The sequence below is a fragment of the Peromyscus californicus genome, unplaced genomic scaffold (assembly GCF_007827085.1).
Source record: "Peromyscus californicus insignis strain IS unplaced genomic scaffold, ASM782708v3 Scaffold_18__1_contigs__length_77618521, whole genome shotgun sequence".
In the NCBI taxonomy this organism is placed as follows: Eukaryota; Metazoa; Chordata; class Mammalia; order Rodentia; family Cricetidae; genus Peromyscus; species Peromyscus californicus.
This window is the reverse complement of record NW_026294480.1, coordinates 33,449,285-33,468,308: the sequence shown is the minus strand read 5'-3', so window position 1 is coordinate 33,468,308 and position 19,024 is coordinate 33,449,285. Positions and strand designations below refer to the sequence as shown.

The 19,024-nt window shown below is 37.5% G+C and overlaps 1 protein-coding gene across 1 annotated transcript; it reads right to left on the bottom strand.

Annotated features, from left to right (window-relative positions):
* Positions 1-1,367: 1,367 nt before the first annotated feature.
* Rimoc1 (RAB7A interacting MON1-CCZ1 complex subunit 1) lies at positions 1,368-17,137 on the bottom strand. Its single transcript, XM_052743219.1, has 6 exons — positions 16,863-17,137; positions 13,514-13,620; positions 11,076-11,222; positions 9,252-9,383; positions 8,228-8,342; positions 1,368-6,005 (listed from the first exon to the last, which is right to left on the bottom strand). Exons 1-6 carry the CDS (start codon positions 16,960-16,962, stop codon positions 5,722-5,724), a joined length of 885 nt encoding a protein of 294 aa, XP_052599179.1. The 5' UTR covers positions 16,963-17,137; the 3' UTR covers positions 1,368-5,721.
* Positions 17,138-19,024: the final 1,887 nt, after the last annotated feature.

Genomic DNA, 19,024 nt, shown 5'->3' with positions numbered 1-19,024 from the left:
TCTAGACTTGTCACTTACAGGGGATACTTTAATATTCTCATGTTAAATTATTTAAAATCTTTTAAGAATATTTAGTAAGGACCAAAACATGTTACACCGCAGTAAGACAAATTACATCCCAATCAAAACAACCTAAAGGTGGAAGTAAAATCTTGTTCTTGATAACAAGCATGATAGGTGGATTCCACATAATTTAGTTTAAAATCATTGTCAACCTGTAACTGTTTACCATTCTAAGACATGAAGCTATATTATTTTTTGGAAAATAAGTAAATTTTTTGATCTTGTATATACAATTGTTTTAATCTCTATTGTCAAAAATGTTCTCCTACATCTAGTTCATAAGAGTGTTTAAAAATTCATCCCATTTTGTAACTACAAAGTAGAAGGCAAGGCCCACATCTTTATAAACATTAAATCTTTAAAGAACACACAAGGCTACAGGAAATAGTTGCTAGTATATAAACAGTGAAGTAACAGATACTTAACAACATAAGCCAGCATGTACCAGTACTTACTGCTCATTAGTAGACCCTAAATGCTTTTCAATAGAACCCTTTATTCAAAAAGTAGTATCTGAGGATCTAAATGACAAGTAGAAATTCAACAAAGCTTGATGCCGGGGCAACTGAGGTTCTGTGAGAATCTAAATTTAAAATGATTATTATTCTACATGCCATTGCTAGTAGTGAATAGGTCAACCACAGGCTTATCAGGAAAAGACTTATGAATTAATTACTTAGATGACATTTCTCCTCCCTAAGTTATGTTTTATTTTACGTATTTGGAGAAAGAAAATTAGCATGAGAAACTAAGTTAAATTGAAGAAACGAGACGCCACTCTCCTATATTACAAGGAAATGTGAATTATCTATTGAACGAGGAAGAATTCAGATTCATTATGGAAATACTTGTTGAAAATAAGATTAAGGAGCTAGAGAGATTGATCATGGTTAAGAGCTCCCCCTGCTCTCGCAGAGGATGGAAGTTGGAGTTCCAACACCCACATCAGGTGACTTACAACCATCTGAAACTTCAGCTCCAGAGGATCTGAAGCCTCCAGCCTCCATGGGCCACAAGTACAGAAACACACCATTTAAACATGCTTAAAAATAATAAAAAGAAACAGAATATTAAAAGTCAGGAAGATTTATTAATTTACATAAGAGTTACAGTTAGGAAATGGCAGGGTTGTGATTTAACTCAGGCCTTCTAGCTCCAGAACTCACAATCTGAATCATTATGCTAACCTGTCTGCGAGTTATTAGGACCAGAAAAAAAAGCATTCAGAAATTAGAAAAGCATACTGAGAGGAAACATTTTTACTCTGATGCAAGAATAAAATATAAAAGAAAACAAGAAACAAGTATGGGAATGTGATTTTATTTTATTAATCATAGGTTCCAAAACACTGTAGTTGAAAAATGTTACTGAAAGTTGGTAAAACAAAACTACTAAACACCAGCATAAGTACATAATGAATACTTTTAATTCCTGTTATATTAAGCTTATGTTAATATAATACTTCCATAATGTATTTCATTTTTATTAAAAGAACTTAGGGTAAGTAATACTAGAGAACTATGGGATCCTGGATTCTGTGGCAGATGGGGTATTCATAGAGTTACAAAAGGGGCCCTAGAAGATGGACCAAGGAGACAAGCAACCAAAACGTAGACCATGTTAGTAGCAGTGGGTTTTTAAAGCGTCAGGAAGATAACTCTGAGAATGCCTTCACAGCGCTCACTTTAATGACTATCAAAGCACTGACCGCAGACTGTAAAGCTAGGAACGTAACTTTACGGTGGCCTTTTAGTCATGACTCTTAGCTCACTCTACTGTATGCAAAAGATAAGGGAATGTCAATGATATGTACCTTAACATCAGATAATGCACAGTAGCCAGAAAGCCTATAAACACAACAAGAGACAGTCTCTTAAGTCCTTTTTTTCTTTTGGTTTTTGTTTTTTAAGACAGGGTTTCTCTGTTTAATAGCCCTGGCTGCTCTGAAACTCTCTTTATAGACCAGGCTGGCCTCAAACTCACAATCAAGTCTTAAAGCCTAATCCACATCAGAAAATTCATACTGAGTAAAGAATGATAAACATTTAAGGATTATGGAAAATCCTATAACATTTTACATCTTAATAAACAGCAGAGAATTCATACTGAAGATAGTGATTTTTCACTAGAAGTAGGAAAACAAAACCTGCTGAACACTAGCATGAATATATAATGTATAAATTAATCGTGACTATATTAAGTACCTCTTAATGTAATATTTCTGTACTATGTTACCTCATATTGTGTTTAAAATATATAGGCAAGTGATATTAAAGAAACTACAGTTTTGGCTTCTGTGGACAGAAAAGGGAAGTGGAAGGTAGAAAGAAAACTACCTGGAATGAATAAAAAGCCCAAGGCCTTTAGGCAGTATACATTAGGAACACCACTGATCAGAAATCTACTAAATGCAACAGAAATGAGAAAGTTTTAAGTGGTGACTTCAGTAAGAAAATCTTTGAGTCTACTGAATATACAAGGCATCTAAACAACAGAATGGAAATTGAAGATGGGTGCTTAGATGTGCCTTTCCAACCACTCCAAATAAGATAGCACCCATCTCCAAGTCACACTTGTCCCTTACACCCTGCTTAATGCTTTATAGTGTTATCACTTGGCAGACTGTATATATATATATATATATATTCTTCCTCTACTGAAAGCCCCATAATAGGAGGGTGCTTCCAAAGCTATATGCTCAGTGCCTAGAACAAGATATGGCATGTAGTAGTAGGCATACAATAGCTGTTGAAAGAATTGATTGTAGGCTTAATTACTGTCCATATGTGGAGTATTTGGTATTTTGAGGTTACTTCATTCTAAATCAAGAATTTACTCCTCAAGATTAAATGAATACAAAATGTGTTGTTCTTTTATAATACCATAGTAAAAAGTACTGCAACTATCATGGTCTACAAATTGTTCTCCAATTGTTTGGGTGGAGGGAGTAAAATACACAAAAAGCACCCAGGAATAACCTCATAATTGTACCATCCAGTGAGTCCAGAAAGGTCATAAAGGCAAAACTTGAAGCTCTCAGCTTCTGAAGATGAAGTCTTATTTTCTCAGGTTTAGCATCCGAGTAACACTTGACTCCTCTGAGGAATCTATATTCCTCATTGCTGTATCAACCGCTGGTATAGAGGGCATGGCAGTTTGGAATGCAATAGCAGCAACCCTTTTGTGCAAAATTTGGCATTTCAAATCATGCCTCATTAATTCAAAAAACATTACTACCTACCATGCAAAGAACAGTATGTGCAAAGGTAAAATTTTAAGATATGGAATTCATTCAGTAGTAAAGAAAATAATTACAACACATTGTACTGTGGTCACATGGGAAAGGAAGATAGGAGAAATAAAGGAACATCTAATCTCTACTGGAAAGGGCTGAAGAAAAGCCTTTGGACATAGTATTACCAAAGGTACATCATACAAGTAAAGTATATCTGGCCACAAAGAAGGGCCTAGAAATAATGATGTCTACAAAGGTACTGAGGTTGGAAAACGTAAGTGCATTTGGGAAAAGTACTGGAAGCACTTGATTAATGGATTATGACCCACTGAAGAAGTCTGTGCTTCTAAAAAGCACATTAAAGATCATTTAATTTTAGAAAGCTAAGGTATTTTCATAATAAAACTTGCTAAAATGCTAGGTTAGATAAAAATCTTGGTTGTATAAAGATAGGCCAGGAGTTGCAGCAGGGATGGAGGAATCTCCCGACTTCCACTGCTCATTCAGAATTTTGGTTATCAAAAGGAGCCTAGGGTTCTGATGTGTGAAAAACGTTGGTCTAGAACACAAGTGAGAGTGTTGTAGAAATGAGGATGGGAAGGCAGACCTCTGTTTCCCTACTTGAAAAATACACAAAACTGGGGGAAACGAACGGAGAGGATTTTCCATAAAGGCTAAAAATTTGATGTTTGCTCATACTGACCTTAAAATTACTGAGCAGTCAGTATTTGTCAAAATGAAGACATTTAATAGGCAGTTAGAAATAAACTTCAGAGAGTAAGGAAAACGGAGCTCAAGTTCCTGGAATGGAAATCAGCCTGGTATAGGCATTATTACAAGCCAAATGGCCGTGAAAAGTATTGCTTCACATGAGCATTTGGAGTAAAAAGAAAGGAGAAAGGAAAGAAGAAAGAACAGCTCCTTCATGAGGACAAGCAGAAAATGAGAAACAACAAGAGAAACAAAGGAAATAGCAAAGAGTAGTCAACAGAAAACAGGCAGCCTATTTTTTCTTTAAAACAAAAAAGTGAGTAAATATAAGTTGACTCCCTCAGAATCTAAACTTCCTGTTAAAGAACAATGGTAGAGGTGACTAATGAAATTGGACTCTACCACAGTGGGAAGGACAGGCACCTTAGTCGCTTGCAGTGAAGGTTCTTCTAAGTGAAGTCATACATGTAGTAACACGCTTGGAAGGACTACATGCCTTTCATAGAACTGAGCCTCCTAAGAATAAATGGCCGAGGAAGGATTAACGCAGTGCTGAGAGCCTGCTAAAGACAAAGAGAAGAGGGGAAGACCAGGGGACAGTAGTTCCGATGAAGCCCCATGAGGTGCAGGGCAAAGAAATCATGAAAAAGGCTCACTGCTCAAGAGTTAGGAGAACAGTCAAGAAAGAACCTGCAAAAAGGATGAAAGCTGCAGAATGAAAATAGAGAAAAACCAATACAAACAAGGACATTTTAAAAGCTGAAAAGATGAGAATTGTCATCTGTTACTGAAATTTAAGATTTTAGAAAAAGAAACTGAGTATGGCTGATACTCAAGGTGCAGTAACAGAAATGACTGGATGTACAGATGTCACTGGGACAAAAGTCTAGTGCATGAGAAGGTATCATCATCCAGACCATCCCAAGACAACAGGAGTTGAGGTAGGCAGAAAGAGGTGAGCAAGACAGAAACTAGGCTCTTAGACCATCAGCATGTCAATCCTAATAAAGGCAAAACATATGTAAAGTTCATTGTATGCAAAGATGTGCCCTAATGGCACCTGAACTAATGACAGAATCATCTACACTGATTTTTATCTTCACTATTGGAAACACCATGCAGTTTTTGTTTTAAACAAAATAAGAAAATAATTTATAAAATAGCTAAGTCAATAATTTAAGTATTATTAGTAATACATGGCAAAATAAATACAATGATTCGTTTTTTAAAATATTTTGCTATTTAGCTTACTGGAAATGAAATCTAAATATTAGTTATAATCTTTTAATTGCCTACATTTATACTCTTAGTATATATTTGAAACAAGGAGGAAAACTGATTTTCATCTTTGAAGTATGCCTACTTCAAAATAAGATTTTGTGTTACATATATTTTACTACAATGAAATATAACCTAAAGTATTAGAAAACAACTGTCAATCTATATTGGGTTCCTCCTTATCAGTGGCAGGATTGTATGTAGTTCTAAGTCCAGTTAGAATAACATACATGCCATTTTAGAAATTAGAGAATACTTTTTCACAGATTAAGACTATACAATGAAAGGTGATAGCATTAAAGAAGGGTAGCCACATTGGGCATCTTCACGTAGTGTAATATTCTCAAGATCAGTGTAGCAGAGCTCCTTTTCTGAAGCCTTCTTTTCCGGTTCACCCATCTTTACTTCTCTCAGTTGGGAGGACAGATGACCACCTAGCTACAGCGCTGCTGAAAGAAGCTGAGGATCTGCTTTGCATTCGCTGTGTTCCACTCCTGCGCTTTCAGAGGTCCTTCACACACCGACACATACTTCTTCAGAATTTTTTCTCCTACTTCTCGGAAATCCAAAGGTTCTTTGTGTGTGGTACAGCTTGCTCCAAAAGCATCAGTATCAACTTCAGGATTTTCTGACTGTGGATCTGGGCAATGCTTTAATCCCCAGTAGCACATTTCTCCACTGTACATCATAGCCAGCACATGAATATCACTAAATATTCCTGGGAAGGTCATTCATTTTGAAATTAGAATTAAGTTTATAGAAGAAACATCAGCTATTGAAAAGCTAATAAAGTCATCACCAATTAACATTTTTCATGCCATTTATTAATATTTAGAAAAGTCCACTATCACTTTCACAATCCTAACTTAATCAATACTTTTGTCTTTTACCCAGAAAAGAAATTCATCCCCCAAACAAAGCAGAGTATTGTCAAACAGTATTTTTTTAATAACCATCTAGGTATTCTTAACATTTCTAGGAGTCCTCTTTAGGACCTTTTTTTGAAAATTAATTTCACTAGTGGAACACTTCTAGATTGTTCCCTAAATTCTGTATACAACTTCAGAACTCTCATAAATTCCCTGAACTGCATCCATGAACACAAAGTTTATTTTGAAGGATATTCTAGGATCAGTGATATAACGGTATTGTTATGACAGTCCCATATTTGAGTCTACTAATAATCTTATGTATCATTATGTGTTTGATGGGCCATACAATTTTAAATTATCAGATGCTAATGATATGCAAGATGCTTTGTATCACTAGGAAAAAAGCACATCCAGGACCATTTCCATCAAAAGATGAATAGTTCTTTAACATTATTCCCAGCAACTGTGTAATTAAATATTTAAGGTCAAAAGCATGTTAATTTGTAAGACATATAAATTAGACTTAGAATAAGAGAGTACACCAGGAGTAGTAGGAACATTTGTAATTTGAACCTTGGAGGTGGGCAGAATTACAGTTGCAGACCAGCCTCTTATACTACAGAGGAGTTCCAGGCTAACTGAAGCTACATAGTAAAACCTTATCTCAAAAAAAACCATAAGATTAAAAAGTGAATAATTAAAACAAAAAATGGTGTTATTAAAATATATGATCAACTTCTTACGGTCACTTAGACACAAACAAATGATTTATTCCAATGTACAAGTACTTGTGAGATAAGCAAATTTACATCAAATAAATGGTCATGATAACCTCACCATGTTGGTTTGAATAAGAATGGCCCCAGAGGCTCATATATTTGAATACTTAGTCACCAGGGAGCTACATTATTTAAAAGAATTAAAGGTCGGCCTGGTTAGAGAAGTGTGTCACTAGGGGTAGGCTTTGAGGGTTCAAAAGCCCATGCCAACCAAGCCTGAGTCTCGCTCGCTGCCAGGCCCAGTCTCTGCCTGCTATATGTGGATCAGGATGTAGCTCTCAGCTACTTCTCCAGCACCAGGCCTGCCTGCCTGCCATCATGCTCCCACCATGATGATAATGGACTAAACCTCTGAACTGCAAGCAAGCCCTCAATTAAATGCTTTCTTTCATAAAAGTTGCCTTGGTCATGATGTCTCTTCACAGCAATAGAACAGTAACTAAGTCACTCACATAAAATAATTCAATAAAACTACAATTATGACTGTAGCAGAATGCAAGTTTCTGCTGTTTTGAATGTACCCAAGTCACCAAATTTGTTCTTATAAGCTGCCATCTTCAAATTCTACCTAGAAAGAGCAGCAAGTGAAGTAAGAGTTTGCAGAACAGCTGATTCACTAAAGCATGCATCAATAAAAAGTAGCCACCAAAGAGAAGAGTCTGGGATGTGCATTCCGGAAAATGGGAGACCACACTACATTATGTTGTCTATGTGTAAAGCAATTTCTACTTAGCAAGTACAATTAGCACATACATGTCTATCTCATTTAAAACTTACTTCCAGTATAATATTAATAGCCAACTCTAGCTCTTGTCAAAACAAAAATAAGCAAAAGTAACACCATACATTAACTCTCCCAAATTAACTCCATCTCTGCATCCTCTTCTGGCCTCCATAGGTACCCCCATACATGTACATATATTCACTCATACACAAAGACATTAATGAAAATACACACACACACATATATCACATCTCATTATATACCTCTGATTGTTCTGGAACTCACTATGTAGACCAGGCTGATCTTGAACTCACAATTCCTCATGCCTCTGCCTCTTAAATACTGGGATTAAAGATTTGTGCCACTATATCTAGCCAAAACTAAATATGTTTTAAGTGTTTTTCTACATTATATGAAAAGATTTTAGTCCTTGAATTCATTTTAAATCCAGTATGAAATTCAAATGAGAGTAAAGTTAGCAAGTTTTCTAAATCTTAAAACAACAACATCAATAACAACAACAAAAAAACTTCATTTACGAAACTCTAACAAGAAATCACCTTACCTGTACTTAGTAATTTAGCTGTGTCTAGGTCTTGGAAAGAAACACCTTCATTTAACTGGATAGGGCATCGATAATTTAGCATCTGCAGCAAGTAATTGATCCCATCAACAAGGTACTAAATAAAGAAGTCAAATAATTAAAAGCATTATACACAGAACTATAAACAAGTACTTTTTGTCTCATTTTTTACTCAAGAATAAATGGACTGATACACAGGTATATATAATTACTATTATATTCCAATGGCATAAAAACTCACCACTCTAAGACTGTTCTAATATAAGTAAACCCCCCAAATAATAAGAGTATGGAACAAGAAGAAAATATCAACCACAAACACATGGGGCAGTAATTCATTTATTAAAAAATATTATCAAAGGATAAATGTTGTAAAGGTGAATTCAGAAAAATGTTAATATATGTGGAGTTTTGTTTGTTCTGCAGTCCTGGGAACTACACCTAGGTTATCATATGCTAGACAAGTGCTCTAACACCAAACTATATTTTCAGCCCTTTTTATGATTCAGATATAGTATATCTAAAATTTTCTACCTAAAAGTATGGCTTCCCGTTTCCAAGCCTATGTAAACTATGGGTATATTTAGACTGAGCTGGAATTCTTAGTGACATAAGATTCATGTCTTTGGAATAATGTTAGAACAGATACAAATCACAGAGTCATACTGTCTTAGGAGCAGAGTTATACTGGCTTCTCAGAATTACCTTGCCTACAAAGGGAGACTCATAACAAAACCTCTTTAAATATTTAGAAATTAATAGCTTTATCTCATATTCAAATAAAAATAAAAATCAAGAACTTGAGAGACACATGTAGTAGTCTCCAAACGATGATATTCTTTCATGTGTCATCTTAGTCTTCACAGAAATTCCAAGAACCTAAAGCCTGTGAACCTAAAATGTAGGTCTACTAGTCCAGAATGTCTGATTTCACTACTGTTATTATAAAATGTTTTAAAGCCTGTAAATGCTAACATTCAAAACAAAAAATGAAATTGTTTCTTACCTTCTGAAGCAAGTTAGATTTTCTCAAGAGCCACTCCCTTCTCTTAGTTAGAGAATGACAATACATATATAACAGGGCTCCTCGTCTCCAAGAGAGGCATTCCAGTAGCTCATCCCCAAGCAAATCACATAGCTAAAAAGAAACATAAACTGCATATCCACAAAAAAGCCATACATTTACAAAAATCAAACTTCTAAAGAAAACTAAGCGATTCAAGCACTCTCATTTCACAGAATGTGTCTAGGTTAGGCTACAGAGGAAGGCTTATGCTGGAATTAAGTAGACTTAATTGTTGTCTGTTGGTATATACACAGCAAACTAACTGTAATTCACAAATAGTTTCATAAAATAACTTGAAATACCATAGTAGCAAAACCCTCTACTATTATTTGGAAAATGGAAAAAAATCCATTATCTCATTAAAATGATACCCTTTTAGAACACACTTTGTCAAGATCATATCTATTTTTCTAGAAAGAAATAGGAACTAGAGAATAGAATAAGAATTAAATTGCTAGAATAATGAAAAGATATATAAAAAATAATTTTAATAAATCAAAATGTTTGTAGTGGTATGGCCTTTAAATCTTGGGGTAATCTGCTTTTCCAGCAAGCTTGTCCTAATAAATATATAGAGCCAAGAAGGTATTTAGGTAGACAGTCAGCAGGCACATAAATACAAGAAATAATTTACTTGAAATAGTATCCAGCTGGGCCAGTAAGGAGGCTCAGCAGGTAATGGTGCTTGTGGTCAAACCTTAAAACCTGAATTCAATTCCAGAACCCATATGGTGAAAGAAGAGAAATGACTCCTGTAAGCTGTCCTGACCTCCACATGTGTACTGTGGCACATACATGTACATGTACACAATGCACCCACAAATAAATGTTTAAAAAAAATAAAAGAATACCCAGGACTAGATATATTAAGGCCAACAAAGTATGTGAACAGGACATTACAGACAGAACAGAGACTACCAAAGCATGAAGGAGACATCCTTGGGCAACACCTATCTCTAAGATGAAAAAGAGGAATTTCCAGCAAAGAGCAAGGGAAAGTTTCTTAAGGTGAAGGAGAAAAGAGCACACAGGAGACAAGCCATCAGTGCTAGTAAAAAAGCAGTAAATGTTCACCAGGACCAGGATTTAAACAAACAGTAAGGACTAGGAGTGGTGGGACATGATTTTTCCTTCTAGTACTTAGGAGGTAGAGGCAGGTAGATTTCTATGAATCTAAGGCCAGCCTGACCTACAGAGTTCAAGGGCAGCCAGCATTACACAGTGAGACCCTGTCTCAAAACTCTAAAGGAAAAAAAAAGGCAATAAAGACAAATGTAGAAATTAGACTATATGACTATCAAGAAAAAGCACCTGCAAAGTAAAAGGGACAAGGGAGTATCCATGTTAGAAAAGGATTCTGTATGTAATACAGTTAAAATTCCATTATATAAATATTTTGAAAGGAGTTCATAAAATATACTTTTCTGGTCATGACCTGGAGTGTTAAGCTCCTCTCCCTTAACCCCTACCCTCTTTGAGACAGGATCTTTTTAAACAGTCTTGGCTAGCCTGGAACTTACTATGTAGACCAGGCTGGCCTAGAACTCCCTATTTAGACCAGGTTGGCCTCAAACTCAGAACTCTTGCCTCTCTCAAGTGCTAGGATTAAAACATGTGAAACCATACCCAGCAAACCTCTTTCTTTTAATCTTAATTTAAAACAAAGATACATTCACAAGCAACAAAAATATAGTCTAAAGAGCAGGACAGCAGAAAGACAATGTGACAATGTTCTGTTACCATTCGCAAGTATACAGAACTTACTTTGGGATGCATATTGTTTTCTTTAACTAAAATTTCTGGTTCTGAAAGGAAACTGAGGAGATCTTTTACTTTCTGGGGAGAAGAGTCTTCAGGAAAATCTTCATCTACTAGTTTATTCTCCTCAAAATATGTCATGTCCAATATGGCCTTAAGACAAAGAAGAAAAGTATCTGTAAGAGATGGAACTTCACAGAGTAACAAAGAATTTAGCCTTGCATATATAAAGCTTTATTAGACACTCAACCATGTTAACACATGTATTTAAATTTGAAAGTAAGCAAAATGTTCAGCTAAACAGGATTAGTGATAGTACTGTTTCAAGAAGTAAATAAAGATTCATGTTTCAATTACCATAATTATGAAAATGTAATCAATTATTAAATTATTTGCTGTTTATATTTGTATAACCCTTGAAAAGTTTATAAATGCCTGAAGTATTATAGTCTACTTCTACTTTTCAATATTGAATCTTCAGATTTGTTTTTCCCAAATATACAGCCAGTATTTCAGAGCATACATCCTGCCACCACATAAATGAAGCATGCTATTCATGTATGAATTCCAACATTGAGTCCCTAACAGCCTGTAAGATATTAAAACTCCTTAGCCCTTTTACTTATTTTAATCTACTAGACTAATACTAAGGAAACTGGGTTGTAGTGGTAGTTTTTCTACTGGTCACAAAACTAAGCAACGACAAGCCAGTGCCTTTGAAATTTCCTTTCTTTGAGAATAAAATGCATATGTAAAACATGTGAAACACTACAAGCACAATTAATAATACCTAAGTGATAAGGCCTAAGCCTTATCTTCAAGGGGAGAGAGATCAGCATCTTACAGGCTTGATTGAAAGCCATGAGCATCTTACAGAGGGAAGCTATGGATTCAGAGCCATGGGCAGAATTCAAGGCATGGGAAATTTAAGTCTGTATCTCTAAATATTCTGCTGTATTGGGGGAAGTTCAAATATTTAGAGGATCTTCATGTGAAAGACCAAGCATAATCCTCATCATAGCAGACAGGAGTGGAAAGTCTTCTGAAGAGCTAGATACCTTCCTTCCAAGTTAGTTCTTAGGGGTTTAGCTACTATAGGTTAATTCAGCCATGCCTGGAGGGAGAAACACTAACATGTACCTCCTATGAGGAAGCACAGTGATGGGCCTGTCAACACTATAAATACGCACTTGCAAAACTTAACCAAGTCCTCTACTTTTCATAACTACTTCATCTTTACTATCTCTTAGCAATCAAGAAAGGACATATGAAAGCACTTTGCTAACCACAAAGTGCTATTCAAATATCAATTACTGTGATGCCATTATAGTTCTTGATGTCAGCTTTCCTCAGAAGTGCTTGAGAAGACCAAGAAAGCAGATACCACTCAAAAGGAAGTTGTCGTGGTTTAAAAGAAAATGGTCCCCATAGGGAGTGGCACTATTAGGAGGTGTGGCTTTGTTGGAGTAGGTATGGCCTTGTTGGAGGAAATGTTTCACTATGGGGGTGGGCTCTGAGGTTTCATATATCTTCAAGACGCCCAGTGTCTCAGAGTACTTCCTGTTGCCAGCAGGTCAAGATATAGGACTCTCAGCTCCTTCTTCAGCACCATGTCTGTCTGCATTCTGCCATGTTCTGCCATGATGAAAATGGACTAAACCTCTGAAACTGTAAGCCACCCCAATTAAATGATTTTCCTTTATAAGAGTTGCCGTGGTCTTGGTGTCTCTTCACAGCAATAGTAACCCTAACTAAGACAGAAGGTAAAAACTAACAGAAAAATGTCATGAATGTGTATAATGACAGCACAGGAATCATATTTACAATCCTAGGAAAATGTGAATTCCAGGGGAGAAAATTAGGCCTTAGTTTCTAGTATTCGGATTAGTTATCATTAACAGTGTTAATAGCAGTATTTTTATTTACACATCTAATGAATCTTCCTCCTTTGCAAACTGCAGTTCTCATTAATAAAATTCAATGCTTTAAGATTAATTTGACTTTATTACATATTTAGCCTTTGGGAGTCCACCATTTAAATAATCAATCTGCCCTCAAAACACCAGAGTTCAGGGACTGAGGGAGATGGCCCAGTCAATGCAGTCTTTGACACAAGCATAGGACCTGAGTTTAGATCCTCAGCATCCACGGAAGAAGTTGGGCCTGGCAGTGAGCACCTGTAATCCCAGCACTGGGGAGGCTAAGACAGCTGCATCTCTGGCCCTCACTGGCTGGCCCATAGGCCCAGCTGAATCCATAAGCTACAGGTTCAGTGAAAGACCCTGTCTCAAAAATCAAGATGGAGTGACTGAAGAAAAGACCTAACATCAACCTCTGATTTCCAGATGAATACACTCAAGTGCACAAGTACCCACATCCTCATGAATATGTGTGTGCATCACACATACCCTCAGGAGAGCCAGACTTCACATTTGTTTCAGTACCTGTGTGTACAGTTCCAAAAGATTGGATGGATTTGAACATTCTTTCTCTTCTCCACACAAGAGTTTCAATTTTTCTAGAGCTGCAGAGGCCCGAATTAAAAAGTGATCTGTAAGTAATAAAAACATGATTATTTTACATAAATTCAAAGTGCCTTTTAAATAAAAAAAGCTATAAACAGAAATGATGTAACAAAACTATATTATGACAAGATAGCCATCTCTTACCTAAAACATTAAGTTTTTCATACATAAAACCCAATCACAAAAAAGTATATTTATTATCAAAAGCAAAGGAGTGAAAGCTTTTTTAGATTCACTGTTGCTATTTCTTAAGTTTGGTCTACATTCTTAAGCGACTTTATTAAAGAATTAAGTATACAGCTCACTTCTTTCTTGGGTGTGTACGTGTACATGCATATGTATGCATGTTCACACACGTGTGGGTGTGCATGTGGAAGGCAAAGACTGACATCAAGATGTCTTCCTCAATCACTCCTCACCTTCTATACTGAGCCAAGGTCATTGAACACGGAGCTTGCCGTTCAGCTAGTCTGGCTAGCCAACCTGCCCTGGGAGCCTTGGGATGACATATGAACCACAACGGCAACTTGGCATTTACCACAGTTCATACTGCTTGCACAGCACGTGCTTCACCTGCTGAGCCGTCTACGTCGCTCTCAGTTTATTATAATGTTTTTTACAATGGTGAAATACTTAAAAAACTTAATAAATTTACAACTTTTATCGGAATAATGCAAAATCTACACATCTGCGGGAAGAGTTCCACTGAATGCACGTAATTTCATAAATGTAACTGCAAATGCTGCCTAAAAGAATAAGTGACCAAATCAAATCTGTAAAAATATCAGACTGTAAACAACTCAAACTTTATTGTATTTGTATTTCTAGCTGCTACAACTACGATTACAATTTAAAAGGCTATCCTATTCCTTTACAACTTTGCTATGGAACAAATTACCTCATTCCTTCAAAACCTACAGAAAAACAAGAAACAAACAAAAATTCCAATACTTCCTATGCACTTTATCACAAGTTACCCAACCTTCCAGCCTTCACCATCTCCCCTTTACTACCACATCTTCTTTACGTCTGATTCCAGACTTCGTGGGTCCCAAAGATCCCGTCCTGCCTCTGCATCACTTCATGTAGTAAAATGTATATAAGCATGCCACAAGCAAGACTCGAAAGTCTCTAAGCCTCTTCTCTGAAATACAGCACCTTTCCTAACCATCTGCCAATGGACAGACAACGTAGGAGTTGGTGTGGTCCCATCTGATCCAGCCTCTGCTGTTACATAAAGAGATAATCTGTTCAGTTTTAGAATAAAAATACCATCGGGTATGTCAGCTGGCAGTCACATCATGACCTTTAGTTTTCCTGTGAAAAAAACTAAACTGTAGCTTTAGAGGATTTTTTTTATTGCTGTTAAGATCACTATTCACCTGGACTGAATGCTATCTAGTTAGCAGTCTTCCCATCTCTCCTTGGCCCCAAAGTACCAACTGTACAACTCAGAAGATTCTCCTGTGAACCCCAACAGTATGGAATACTGCACTCCCCACATGCTTTAGAAGCTGTTTATATTTTTCCCTTAACTTCCGAGATGATTGTAAAGGCCAAGACTTGTACTAAACCAAGTCACTGCTGAAGAAAGACGGTATCGTTATTACTACAGGGGGGATGTGGTACTGGCATAGGTATCATCTTGGAAAAGTTCATAAAAATACATCATCTTTAACTAGAAATATTTAAAGCAAACCAGCAAGGCAAAAGATAAAAGTGACTCACATAATCTCTGGAAAATGTCCTTCTTATGGTATTATTCCATACAAGACACTATCATACTGTTAGCAATGAGAAATAGATGAACAAAAAAATTGGCCATAAATACAAAGAGCATTTTAAGTAGAATGAGGATATGCCTTATGTAATCTAGTTTGACTAAAATAGACTATCAGTAGTGACAACTTAATAAAAACATGTAACTGTTAGGCTAAAGGGCAAATTTCCAATGTGTATTTTTTTTGTTGTATGAAAAGGGGCCAAGTTTAATTCAAATACACATAATCTTGTTTTAATTAAACTTAAGTAAGCCCTGTTAGTAATTCTCTAGTAAGATTAACTTCAATACTGACTAGTAGCTCATAAAGTGGACAGCTACCACTGTGATTTTAGTAAAATTTAGATGTATAAAAGCCTCCAAACAAGACCATGTAACATTGAACTTCTCTTTCCAGGCTTCTTCTACATGGGATCATAGAATCCTTTCAAAAGAAAATACGAAGGACTGTTGGGTTCGGTAATAAGTGAATAAAGATTATTCAGGCTTTCTGGGCTGACCCAAATAAAACTAGAATTAAAAGTAACCTGGATAGCGATCAGGTAACAGTCACTACTGAACCCTGTCTTCCACTTGCCACAAAACAAAAGCCATAGCCTCACTGTAGTATGTGGGACACTGAGGAATACTGTCCTAAGAAGAAACAGTCCAGCAAATGTTCTTCATGCAAAGTGGCTCATTTAATTGTAGAACCAATTCTGTAAATATACCAACTACTCAATCACTTGGAAAAATGCTTCACTATGGTTTTTCTATGAATCTAGTTATAATAATTTTAAAGCTTGTGTACGGCAAAGGCACAACATTAAAAAAAAGTACTGTCCAATCAGTTACAACTGAGAAATTATAAAAAGCAAACTGATTCTGATGTCAGAAGAACGATCTATTTCCCAACCCACTTTTTTTTTTTCTCTTTAAGAAAACAGCTCAGATATTTCTCAGTATTATGCATGGCTCTGAAAGAACTAAGATGGTGTGGAGGGAAGCCCATTTAAACTACACCAGTGCAACTGTGTAAAATACTGTTTATTTGCGACTGAATTTTGAACACAAAGGGGGGAAATTTACAAGGTAGGAATGAGAAAGTGAACTGTCACGCACGCCCCTTTGTATTTACTGGATGCAAAAAAAAAAATTAAAAAAAAAGAAACGTTCATTTGTGCACAGTATTAAGCATTCAGGGGATCGTCCAAGGGTACTTTTATTCAGAGTCTACCCTTTCCGCAGATTCGACACTGCACATCTGGTCGGATGTAAACAAAAAGGGTTTCAAGGAATATTTTAAAAAAACGCTGCATTGACAGCACGACTTCTGGGGAGAGGGTAAATGACGGCCCAATGGGGACCGGCTCAGAAGCGCCAGCCCTCCGTGGGCCAGGACCAGGGACCCCCGCCTGGGACCGCAGGCCGCGCCTTCTGGCCGGCGAGCGCGGCGGCACCACGGGTCTCACCACCGTCCGCCCGCCTCCCTCTGCGGCGCTCCCTCACCGTCTTCCCCCGCGGCTTCGCTAAGGTGCTGTATGTGGGCCTGAGCCAGGTCCCCGAGCTCTTCCACCCGCCTCACCACACCGGACACCGCGGCCGCCATGGCCAGCTCGGGCGCGCCCGCCCGGTCCACGTGACCACGCCAGCCTGCGATCACCTGATGGCCCCGCTGGCGGAGCGAGGGCGGAGCCCACCCTGCCGGTGGGCGGAGACCTAGGCTCCGGGCGACGACCGTCCTGGCCCGCAAAGGTCGTTCCGGGTATTTAGTTCCTCCCAGTCGCCCCGTCCCTCCCACAATCCTGTGCTTCGAGGGGCCGGGATGATGTAAGGGCACACCTCCCTCCCGCCTCCTCTTTTCAACCAATCGGCAGCCGACCATGCCCCAGGCTGAGCCAATGGGACGTCGGCTGTCTCCGCGGGCGCCCGGAGAGCGCAGCCCCTGCAGCTGTCTGGCAAAGGGCCGACTGGAAGGTCTGGAAAGAGGATTACGGCAGTTGGCGCGGTAGTGAAGGAGAGGTTACCTAAAATAAAGTGATTGTTGTCCCGTGGTCAGAAACGGAAGTCTGCGGACGGGTGAGGTTCATCCAAGCTCAGAGCTGGACAGTTCGACCGTCCGCGAGGTGCTAGTTGGAATGACGCTTTTCGGAATATTAGCCCTGTAGCTTGTTTTAGCTGGGATGTATCTTAGCTAGCTCCCATTTAAAGTATCTGACGTGTCTTGCGCCCTAAATGCGGTAGCTCCAGCACTATCTGTTTTAGTTCACCTTGAGACCCTCCTTGAAAGTGTTAAGCGTTCTTCTGGATTTTAATAGGCACTTCAGAGGTCAAATCGGTTTGCATTCCATGAATGCTAATTCTTGCCTATGGCCACAGAAATCTAATGCTCTTTGTGAGTTTTTCTGATATATGTTTGACACACTATGTCTTGAATAACTCTATCCTTTCCATCTTATTTTTAAGGTTTTTGTTCTTGCCTAGTAGAATATATTGAAAGTACAAAAGTACTACTGTGATCTTTTAAGAGTGATTAATCACAGTGACTTTCCTTCATCTAGCCTTTGTAACTTCAGTTTCTTCCTCCTTGTCAGTTCACTCTGAATGAACAGAACAAAAAACCCGTGTTCTGTGCCTTGGTGCTTGTATACCTGGCACATAGATTCGTACTCAGAATATGTTTTTTAACCAAAAACAATTAACAAAAACCTCCAGTTACTTTCTAATCAAGAACCCGAAGGCCAGGAAGATTGCTTCGTATAGCAAGGTGAACTGAAGAGTACAAACACCTATGCTATTACTCCTGTAATCTCAACACTTGAGAGGCTGAGGCCAGAGGAATGCTGCCTGTTCTAGAGCAGCCTGTAGATAATGAGACCCTGTTTACAAACAAACAACCCACAGAAACTAAAGGATTCATATTCTAACATGCCAAATCTAACTAAATAAAAAAATTTACAGACGCAAGATGGAGTGTAGTCTGAAGTTTCTGTCCCACCAGCAACTCACAAATACCCAGTAGCTGCTTCCCAAATTACCACACAGAGGCTTATATTAATTATAAATGCTCAGCTGGTAACTCAGGCTTATTACTAATTAGCTCTTACACTTAACCCATAATTCCTATCTATGTTTAGCCATATAGCTTGGTACCTTTTCTCAGTATAACATCTTATCTTGTTTCTCTGCATCTGGCTTGGTGACTCCTTCCTCTTCCCAGAATCCTCCTTGTCTGGTTGCCCCGCCTATACTTTCTGCCTGGCTCTTGGCCAATCAGCTTTTTATTAAACTAATTCCAGTGACAAATCTTCTCAGTGTACAGAGGATTATTACATGGCATTTTACCCTTTTTGTCTAATTAAAAAGTAAGGTTTTAACTTTAACATAGTAAGATTATATACAACAAAAACAGTAATTAAGTAAGAATTACAGTAACACTAACCTATTTACATTTGGCAAAATTAGAGAAAATACTTACCTTGGTGAGTCTAAAATTTTGTATCTAATTTACTTTCTATTATAACTAAGAAAAACTATAATTGTGGTGATATATTGTGTACCCTAATAAAATCTGCCTGAAGATCAGAGACCAGAACAAGCCACTAGATTAAACATAGATACTAGGCAGTAGTGGCAAACACCTTTAATCCTAGCAGTCAGGAGGCAGAGAT